Source organism: Alligator sinensis, unplaced genomic scaffold (assembly GCF_000455745.1).
Source record: "Alligator sinensis unplaced genomic scaffold, ASM45574v1 scaffold284_1, whole genome shotgun sequence".
NCBI classification, from domain to species: domain Eukaryota; kingdom Metazoa; phylum Chordata; order Crocodylia; family Alligatoridae; genus Alligator; species Alligator sinensis.
This window is the reverse complement of record NW_005842105.1, coordinates 679,862-690,297: the sequence shown is the minus strand read 5'-3', so window position 1 is coordinate 690,297 and position 10,436 is coordinate 679,862. Positions and strand designations below refer to the sequence as shown.

Here is a 10,436-nt window from a genome sequence, read left to right as displayed (position 1 = left end):
AAAAGATATTAAAACAAGATCATAGTTTGAAACTAAAGCAGTGAATAGCTTAAAAATATAAATGATGGAGTAATTACACGAAGGATAAGAACTGCATGTTGATGAAAGGAAGGCTGGGATCAGGCTGAAGAAAATTTAATGAAGGGGGATAAAAGCCTTTCACAAAAGACTTCCAATAAAGGGAATATAGAAATATTTGTAAGCAAAGCCTTATTTTGGTGTGGGAAAAGTCAAGTGTATTGCTGTAGGATAAAATTGTGACGTGATAGATTAAGGAGAGGTAGAATTACTTTCTTTTTTGTATTAGCCGTACTCCTTTTGTTTGGATAGAGCATGTTAAGATGAAAATATATAGCTTTTTGAAAGTGTATGGCTAGGTAATAAGAGATGAATTAAGGCAGCTATTTTATGGTAAGTGTGAAAACACTGATAGCACAAAATAACTAAAAACAAAAAGAAAAGCCCTCACTTGCCATCTAAATAAAGCCACATCCATTGTTTGGCCAGTTTAGAGGGTCCAGCTGCTAGAAGGTGTGTGCATGTGCATGCGTGTGTTCGTGTGCATGTGCAGCAGAGGCTGTCATTGCATAATTGTATTTCCTTAATTTTGTCCCTGTCATCTGTTTGGAAGTTTCAGATTTACTCTAAGGTTATTTGTTGTTTAATTAGCTTCCAGTAATTCTTCCTTTTCTGCTGTCCCTATTTTAGGTTCTTGTTTTCATATTTGTGAGCAAGTATGCTTTGGTCCGGGGCTATTATTTTTCTTACAGTTCAGATGTTTTATTTGCTATAAAGTCTCCAACTCTCATGAAAGAGTCAGAATTTTGAGCACTGAAATATTCTGAGCTTAGTATGTTTTGTTAGGTGATAGAGATCAAGAATTTAATCTAGAGCAATAATTTCTGTAGAATTTTTCCAGTCTCCCAATTAGTTACACTACTTAACCTTCCAAAGGTATTTTCTTGTAACGCAGTATCTCTCTTCTAGTTATTTACAGGACTTAGAGCTCCTGCACGAGGACTGTTGTTGTTTGGCCCTCCAGGAAATGGAAAAACGATGTTGGTGAGAATTACTTTCACTTTAGTTAGCAGATCTCAATTTAAAAACTGTTTTCAGGAGCTCTTGTTCTCCAAGATATCAGGACATCCTTCTTGGGCATTTAAAAAAAATACTATTGGAACCCAATTCTACTAATGATTTTTTTTGTGGTGCTTTAATAGACGCTTTCTATTTACATGTTAAAAGTTCTTTAATTTCTGTCACTGCATATCTTCCAGTTTTATAAAATTCTGTCACCAACACAAAGAAACTCAGTGGAATATGGAATATGTGCATGGAGCTCTGTGCACCTATCTGATAATATTTTAAAGCTAGGCATGTGTCCCCGGGTCTGCTTGGGGCGGGCTGGGGCCAGGGTTGTGCCAAGCTCTTCCCAGCAAGGCGGAGCTGCGCTGGGAAGGGGCTACTGGAGGGGGGATGCAGCCACACATTCACCGCAGCCCTGCCCCACTAGGGAGAGCTTGGTGGAGCCCAGGCCCCAGCCCACCCTGAGCAGATCCAGGGGTACACGTGTCCCTCCACCCCCACCATGCCCTCCTGGACCAGTGGTGCGCAGCAGCGGGAGCTTCCCCTCCCCTCCACATGCCCCCCAGGTGAGCCATGGCACTGTCTCACACTTGCCCCATGTTGGCTGGGCAGCGCTGTCCCCAGTCCTGCACCCTCCCTCACCACGGGGGCCTTGATCTGTGCCCCCCAGCCCCTTCCCTCCCCTCTTCCCTTCTACCACACAAGACTTTATCAGCCGGAGGCAGCTCTCCACGCTGCTGGGCTGGGTATCAGAAATCGTATCAGTATTGGCTGATATGCCTCCTTAAAAATCAGCTATCAGTATCGGCCAGAAAAATCTCTACCAGTGCAGCTTCATAAGGCAATGAATGTGAGAGATTTGTGAAGGGATGGAGGTATCTATCACAGCATCATTAAATTAAGCTAACTTAATTACTAAGAGTGAATATCCATTGTTGGTGTATTTCCATGCTTTTAAGGTTCTGCATTCATGAGTGAAAAATTATATTTATTCATGAGTAACTGCATACTGTAGTACTTTCCTAGATGTGGCTTGTGGCTGACCTAATATTTGAACTTGGAACTTAAAAAAATACCCCATCTCACCAGATGCTAAGGTTGCCTTAGCTTTTGGGTGAACCCCACCCCCATAAATAAGGGCTTTTGAGGATGACATCTGCTTATAAGCAGTGCTGTCTTTCTAAACTACCCCTTATGACAATGCCACACATTCTTATTTTATACATTTAAAACGTAGTGAAAATCCTACTGTTTATCTATTTATTTTTAATAACATTTAATTATAAAAATGTAAATCTATTTTAAATTAATACATTCATGTTCTTGTATACAAAAGAATGAGGCAGTCCCTGGTTAAGCATACTATTCCATTGAACTAAGGATACTTACACATTTGAATTCTTAACTGCTAGTTCTGTTTGGCAGATATGTTGCATAGCGTAAAACACGGAGTGGGTCAAGCCTCTCTACTAAGTAAAACACTTCAGCTTTCTGATCTTCCTTTTTATCTCCACTGATTATGGTACAACTGGTACAAAGAAAAGAATGTCCTCATTTATATGAAGTGTTTTTTAATTCCTTTTTCCTCTGAAGATTTTCTCATCAATGTGTAACTGGAACAGAAAAATAAACAAAAAACAAACAAACCCCAACTAAGTGAAGTTTTTCCTCACTACCAAATGTGGGGGGGGGAAATAACATAGAGATGTTGGTAGACGAGGTTCTTTGGGTGAATCTGATATTTTTTATTAGACCAACTTAAATAGTTGGAAAATAATTTTTAAACAAGCTTTTGGGTTCAAAAATGCTTCATCAGGCTGAAGAAGTCTCTGCAGTTGGTGTGTGCTCTCCCTGGATGGAATGAAAAGTAAAGCCAGAGGCTGGTCTGGTATGCATACCAGCTGCTGAAACTTCCTCAGCCTGATGAAGGGTTTTTGAACCCGAAAGCTTGCTTAAAAGTTATTTTCCAACTGTTTAAGTTCGTCTAATAAAAGATATCAGATTCACCCAAAGAACTTTGTCTACCTACATCCTTAGACCAACGTGGCTACAACCTACACCCCTGTAACATATAGATGTTGTAACTCATTTTTAACCTTGATGTTTTTAACAAGTGTAACATTTTATCAGAGCTTCATATTATAAATATAGTAAAACTAAGGATTAGGCAGTCCTAATTTTCTAATAATAGTACAAGTTTGAGAAACTCGCATCAGACAAGGATGCAGCCAGACACCCAGGGTACGGGGCAGTGGTAACTTCTGGTTGCTTCTGCGATCGCAACTGCTAGCAGCAGCCGCTTGATTTTTTTGCCTCCCTCTGCCGCTTCCTCCCAGTGCCCTCCCCTGAGGTTGTCACTCTGCTGTAGTTATGCTACTGGAAGTTTAGTGTCATGTAATTATAAGTTTCAGGGTAATAGCATTACATCTGCATCATGGACTGATTCACAAATCACAGACCACCACATAAATATATCAGTATAGTATCTATGTAGGATTCTGGTTTAGTTAGGATGGGCAAGTCTACATGTACGTTAATGCACCTTTGCTACTGCACATTACATTTAGTATCTCTAATATGAGATACTACATGAATGTGCAGTAGCAGAGTTGCATGGTCTTTTTGTGATGCTTGATGCACAGTAGACTAGTTCTACTATGTATTAGCACAGTGTTTGCCTTGACACGCTAATGCACAGTAGAATTAGTTTACTGCTCATTGAGCATCTCATCTGGACATACCCAGTAAGCTGTATTGTATCCTTTTTCTTCCTGCAATATACTTCAGTGTCTAAAGTTCTTTTTGTAACCTTTTAGAGTGCAGTGTAACTCCAGTTTTTCCAATTTGTCATCCATTTTAAAATCATTTACTTTTTGCAGGCCAAAGCCGTTGCTGCAGAATCAAATGCAACCTTCTTTAACATAAGTGCTGCAAGCCTAACTTCCAAATATGTAAGTAATGGTTGCTAACTTTGACCATTTAATAACACTACTACATTAAGATCTCTAACTGAAGGATTTGCAGAGCAAAAATCAGAATGGAATTTTAAATGTGAAGGGTACACTGAAGAAAATCCTATATTGCATTAGCCCAATAACTTTAAGTTAGGCTGTATCATAATGATAAGCCAAAGCTGCAGTCATGTATTTCATACTAACAAGCAAAAGAATCGTGGTTTCAAAAAATCTCTCTGATACTGAACAAAGGCCTGCAGTGTTGCAAAGACTTTAAAAATCTAATGACTGACATTTTAAAGAAGCAATGCGAGTTCGGAGCACAATTCCCTTTTGAAGCTCACTGGAATTGAGGCACCTCACTTCATTTATGCGTCTTCAAAGACTTCTGCAAAACCCATTTGTGAAGCTTTTTATTTCTTTCTGTTGGGGAGAAGCAGTGCCTTCTTTCAGTGATGGGTTAGAGCAGGAGTGTGCAATATATGGCCTGTGGGCTGGATCTGGCCCACAGTACCCACCAATTAATTGTACCCTGTCCAGCCCTCTTGCCCATGAGGATGAGAATGAGGCTCCCACATACACACCCCTGTGCCAACATACCCTACTGTGCCTCACTTCTAACCTCCTGGGCAGGGGCCAGTGGGCTGCAGCTGGGCTGGACCATGTAGTGTGGGTCTGGCAGCAGCACGTGCCTAGGGGGTGGCAGCAGTGCAGAGCTCATGTGTGCAAAGTGAGGGTGGAGAGGGGGGTGTGCGCAGCCCCCACTGGCAGCAGTGGCAGCAGCAGCAGGTGGAGATGCTCATGCCCAGCACAGGCACTGCTGCCTGGCGGCACAGCTCTGGCCAGCACTCCACATGGGAGTGAGGAGTGCAGCCAGACCAGCCCACCTGTATCACCGGAGCTCCCTGCCAAGCACATGCAGCCCTTGCACTTGCATGCCACAGGAGGGAATCTCCATACACTGGAGCCAGCTGCCTTCACTGCTTCCTGCTGCACAGGACCTGGCACTCCTCAGGGAAGCAGGGACTGGGGCTCCCCTCCTCCTCTGGAAGTGTCCCAGGACCTGCACAGCAGGGAGCGGTGAAGGCAGCTGACTCCAGTGGCACATGATTGCAGGGGCTGCACATGCACGGTGGGAAGCCCTGGTGATAAAGGCTGGTGGGCCAACCGAGCTATGCTTCTTGCTCCCATGTGCAGCACTGGCTAGAGCTGTGCACCACCAGGTGGCAGTGCCTGCACTGAGCACAAGCACCCTCATCTGCTGCTGCTGTCACTGTTGCTGGCAGGGGCTGCATGCCATGGGGGGAGCGTGGGGGGTTCCTCCAATCCCCTGCACCACCACCTTCCCTCACACCCCACAAATGACATACCCCCACACCCTGCCCCCACAACCCCCCCCATATATATATATACCCCTCCCCACCATACACCCACATACATACCTCCCACATCCCAACATACACAGACCTCCCCCAACCACACCTCCCCCACACAATATACAAGACTAAGATTTTACTTTTGAGTTATGGAATCATCTCTATATATAATACGCAAACATAAATCATGACAAGAATATTTAAAAAAAATAAAATTAAACTGTGTTATAGTAGGTGTTTGACTTTGTGTGATTTGATTTGTGGGGGGTTTTTTGGTTCTCAAATGGCAGTGTCGTCGTCTTCCCCTCCCCCCGAGTATTTCCAGGGCACAAGGCGAGGGACTTCTGGTGGCAAAGGTCAGGGGTTGGTCTCAAGATGGCAACCAGGAGGCAGGGCAGTGGTCAAGGGCCAGGGCCAGTGTTCTCTCTAAGTTGCGCAGGCATGCTTATGCCGTGCTGCCAGGCGTGCCTGCGCGGCCACGCTTGCCACACAGCTTAGAGGGAACGCTAGCCAGGGCTACCCATGTGGCCCTCGAAAGCTCACCAAGCCTGGTTAAGCGGGCCTCCAGCCAAAATAATTGCTTGCCCGTAGATTAGAGACAGTGTGCATGGGTCAGACCAAACTTCATGTTTGTAAGCAGCTTTTTCTATAAGTCATTATTACTAACTCTGGAAAACACTTAACACATTTTTCTTGTTTAGGTGGGTGAAGGTGAGAAACTTGTGCGCGCGCTGTTTGCCGTAGCCAGGGAACTTCAGCCTTCTATAATTTTTATAGGTAAGATGTTGCTGTTTGTTAAGCCTCTGTAATTAAATTTTGAAGGAAAAATTGTTTCTTGAATGTAAGTATTCTATATTTGGGTGAGGGTCACTTGTTCCAGTAATAATATAATTTATAGCAAGGTAAGCAGATCTGAAGGGCTCAGCAGTTAGCTGTTTTCCAAGCAGTATTTCATGTGAGGTGGGGGTTCATTTGAGCAGGCTTCATTTTCTGTCCCAGTATCCAACTGGTGTGTGAAAGAAGCTTAAATAAGGAAACAGTTGTCCATAGATAGCTTTACATGCCAAGTGTTTTCTACTTGCAGAGCATGTTTATATATAACTTGCTGGAAAAAAAATCAAAAACATTTTTCATGCTTTTAATCTTATTCCATTTGGAATTACCTACCACTGTTAGAATGTGTACCTTGTTCTTGTCGAGTTGCGTCAAAAGCACGTAGAAATATTTCCAAGGTTCTGTCTCTTGAAGAATAAACATCAGAGTTTTATCAGAGCGCCGCACTAACAAAGTTTGATTCGAATCTTGATATATACTTGTCTTACTGACTGTAGTATGGCTTAAAACCCTTACCAAAGATTTTTTTTTCCTTCTTTTAGATGAAGTTGATAGCCTTTTATGTGAAAGAAGAGAAGGCGAACATGATGCTAGTAGGCGCCTGAAAACAGAATTTTTAATAGAATTTGATGGTGTAAGTATCTTAAGTACTTGTGTGTTAGCTGAATTTGGTAAGGGTAGTGGGGGTCAGTGGAAATGAGACACATGGGGCTGAGTGCTACCAGTTAAATTTCTCACTTTTTCACTGAGCAGCAATTTAGATACTTCTCCATTGACAGTTTTTCATGTACATATTCTACCTATGACTGTGCATATATGCCTTGAGCTTCAACTGAAGACTTATTGCCTTAGTTTAACCATATTTGTAGGACGTTCCATAGTCATGTACCTCCTCATGCCAAACAAATAAAAGGTAATGCACACATCATCTTAACAACATATTGTCCATCAATCTTTTTTGCCATCTGTCTGTGCCTCAGATACTCTCTGTTCAGGGCTTTTGCATTTTCTGTTCTTTCTTTCTTTACTTTTGTTGTGAGAGATGACCGGTCTTCTGTCTTTTTACCTCCTTTAGTCTTCAGGTTGGAGTTAGCCCTATTTCCTTGCAATCTTTTGCACTTTTGATATTTAGTGCTATAAAGCACTGTCATCTTGGGATGCTTTCTTACATGGATCCTGTCCCTTTGTTTTGAAGGACTAAGACTTTCATTATTTTTCTTAGTTTAGGGAAGCTGTTTATCTCCTTTCCGTGATGGTTGCCTTACCCCAGCCTTCAAGATCTGCCTATCATGTGATTCGGCAGACGAAGTTCTTTGGGTGCCTGTGCCTGAAAGTTTGCAAATAAAGATTTTTTTTTTTTTTTTTTTGCAAATATCTAGTTTGTCTAATAAAAAGGATCACCTCTGCCACGAGTTCTCCCTCATATTGAGAATATTTGTATGAACGCATACGTTGAAGAATTCCAGTAACTCTTTTTGCAAATACCCTCTGTTTTGTGCCCATCAACCTGTTGCAATATCACAGAGAGTGGTCTGAGGAGAATAACTGTGGATGTGCTATGGTGTTGCATGGGTGGCGAAAAAATAGTGGGACAGTACCCGTAGAAGAACTATGGGGCAAACTTGTATTTTGGGCACGAGGAAGAACCCAGTGCTTGTTGAGAATTGAGTCAGCTGGAGACAGTTGAGCTCAATGTCTGTAGTAATACTAAGTAGAATGGATACCTAGAATCTGGTAGGATGAAAAGGGCTTATGCTGTTAAATTGCTTTTCTGCTGTTGGAAGATTTGTGATGCAACAAGTCTGATTTCACTAGGAGGAAATGTGAGATTTAAGAGAGGATCTTGGTCATCACTAATTAGGCTTATACCATGTACAGCTGAGCTATTGTAAAGAGGTTTGATATCCATAATAATAAAAATATATAATAGGTATATACCTTTTTATTATTTTAAGATCATTCTTTAATTAGAAGTGACAGGATGCAAACAAAGTAAAAATATAGTTTCCTACCAAAATATCAATGGCATAGAAAGAGGTGTTTTAAAGATACAATACTGAGATCCACTTGGACGCACTTTGTGCTGTCCTGGGATAAATTTTTAGTACTTTTTATCCTATGAACCATTTTAGGATTTATCCTGGGACAACACGTGGGCATCTGAACAACTGCACTTTGTCCCAGCATAATATGGTTTATCCTGGGACAAATGTAATGTGTGTTTTGTAGCCTTACTCAGCAGACTGGACAGAGTAGATCTATAATCTGATGCAGAAGTTCTTGAGCTGCTGTGATTTTTTTTTTTTTTTGTTCTAGATTTCCTCTTCTGTTTCAAAGTAGTTTCGAGGCCGAGTGGCAGTGAAGCTGGATTTTTTTTTTTTTTTTTAAATGAGCAACATTTTTAACTGGTAAAACAATTTTGGCTGGTGGTTTTCTTTGTTTGCTATGGTGTTTTGTTTTTTTTTTTAAATGGAGCCTTCCATGGGCGACCAAATTTTTTAATTCTCTTGTGATGCAGTTTTTCAGCACTGTCTTATCTAATTGGCAGCCTTAGCCCTTTCAGATAAATTTGGGACAAAGCTGCCTTTGCATCCTATACAGAATCTCTAAGAGAGTCAAAATATACTCTGTTTTCTAAAACCAAAACTAAAATGGCTTATAGCAGGCCAGCATAACATTAATATTCAGGTATTGCCCTACTTAAGTTGTCTTATAGATGACTTAATCATTGCTTAATTGTCAATTTCTAAAGTATCTTGTTTTACAAAATTATAGGTGCAGTCTTCTGGAGAAGACAGAATACTTGTAATGGGGGCAACTAACAGGCCGCAAGAGCTTGATGATGCTGTTCTCAGGTACTGGAATTATTCCCATTTTAGTACACATGGTTACAATTGAATTTAAAATACTTTCTTTTATAAACTACACACTTTACTGTTTAAGTATCTTGTTTTTTCTAATTGTACTGGACAAATTTGTTAGTGCAGTTTGGTAAGTTGTGGGTTTTCTTTAAGTGCTTCAGTCTTCTCTTGGGGATACCTGTGCACTTAGTGCCATGAATCTAAAATAGTATAAAACAACAGTATCTTTGGATCCAAGCCAATATTCTGTCTAAATCCATTCATTGTGTAGTCCTCTTTCAGTTTCTTTAGGGCCAAAGAATGGAGCAGAGAGAAGTCTGACATTAGAAACACTATTTCATAGAAACAACACCAGACTTTTCTTTTTGGGTATTGGATGTATGAAATGCTCAGCAGTTCTACCGTAATCTATCACATTCACACCTTTCTTTGTCCTTGATTGAAGAATACAGGCTTGCTAGTATTGGCTTATCATGAACACTACTTCTCAAGGTCTTTCAGAGATTCTGCAGTGGTGGCTAGTGCAAGAAGGTATTAAGAGTGAATGGAACATCATTTTGTTACTTTGGTTGTAATGGTGTTTCTAAATTGGGTGGGAGGGTCTTCTGAAGAATCTGGCCATGCAGTCATTGGAATCCCAGTGGAAGGAAGCTTATATGTGAATATTTTAAAGCTACAGGCACATTTTTCCTTCTTCCTGTGAGTGTTATAGGGCTTAATCCTTTAAGACAATAGCTGAGCATGACGTTTCTATCTTTAAAACTTCTGGATTTGTACCCTTGTGTTTAATGTGTATCCTATGCATTGCCATTTTTTTTTATAGCTTTTTGTGTTGGGTTTGGTAGTGTGGTTCTGCAGTTTGGGAACCACTAATCAGACGATTTTCCTATAAACTGTATGTTGAAGAAATTTTCCACATAAGCAAAATTTCACTGTAGCTAAAGCAAACTACACTTTTGTGCACCAGAATAACCCTCTAAATATACTTGAGTAGTATGCACACCTTCTGTTATCTAAAGGAATAGCATTAGCCTCGGTTTTTCTGAACAGAAAGAATGTTGATTTGAGTTCAGGCAGTATAACGTTTCTGTGCTTAAATAACAGACAGAGACCTATCTGGGCCTTGCTTTCATATGTCCGTTCTTCTGAGAAGAAAGAAGAAACAATCGTGGCATTACTAAAATTATATCTATTGTATACTACTGTATCTTCTGACCCCAGTTCTGTTTTCTTACGCATCTGTATCTGGGCTTGTTTTACCCCAGGACAATGGTTTCAGATGTGTTACTCCTCCTCTAAGATTTCTTAAGGGGGGTTTTTGTTTG

General features: G+C 40.9%; 1 protein-coding gene across 1 annotated transcript in view; it reads left to right on the top strand.

The window, feature by feature from the left end:
- SPAST (spastin) overlaps positions 1-10,436 on the top strand; it is a 48,505-nt gene that overhangs the window by 25,019 nt on the left and 13,050 nt on the right. The window contains exons 8-12 of the mRNA XM_006024508.1: positions 988-1,062; positions 3,966-4,037; positions 6,118-6,193; positions 6,793-6,884; positions 9,026-9,105. Coding sequence (XP_006024570.1) covers positions 988-1,062; positions 3,966-4,037; positions 6,118-6,193; positions 6,793-6,884; positions 9,026-9,105 — 395 coding nt within the window. The remainder of the gene's footprint in view (positions 1-987; positions 1,063-3,965; positions 4,038-6,117; positions 6,194-6,792; positions 6,885-9,025; positions 9,106-10,436) is intronic.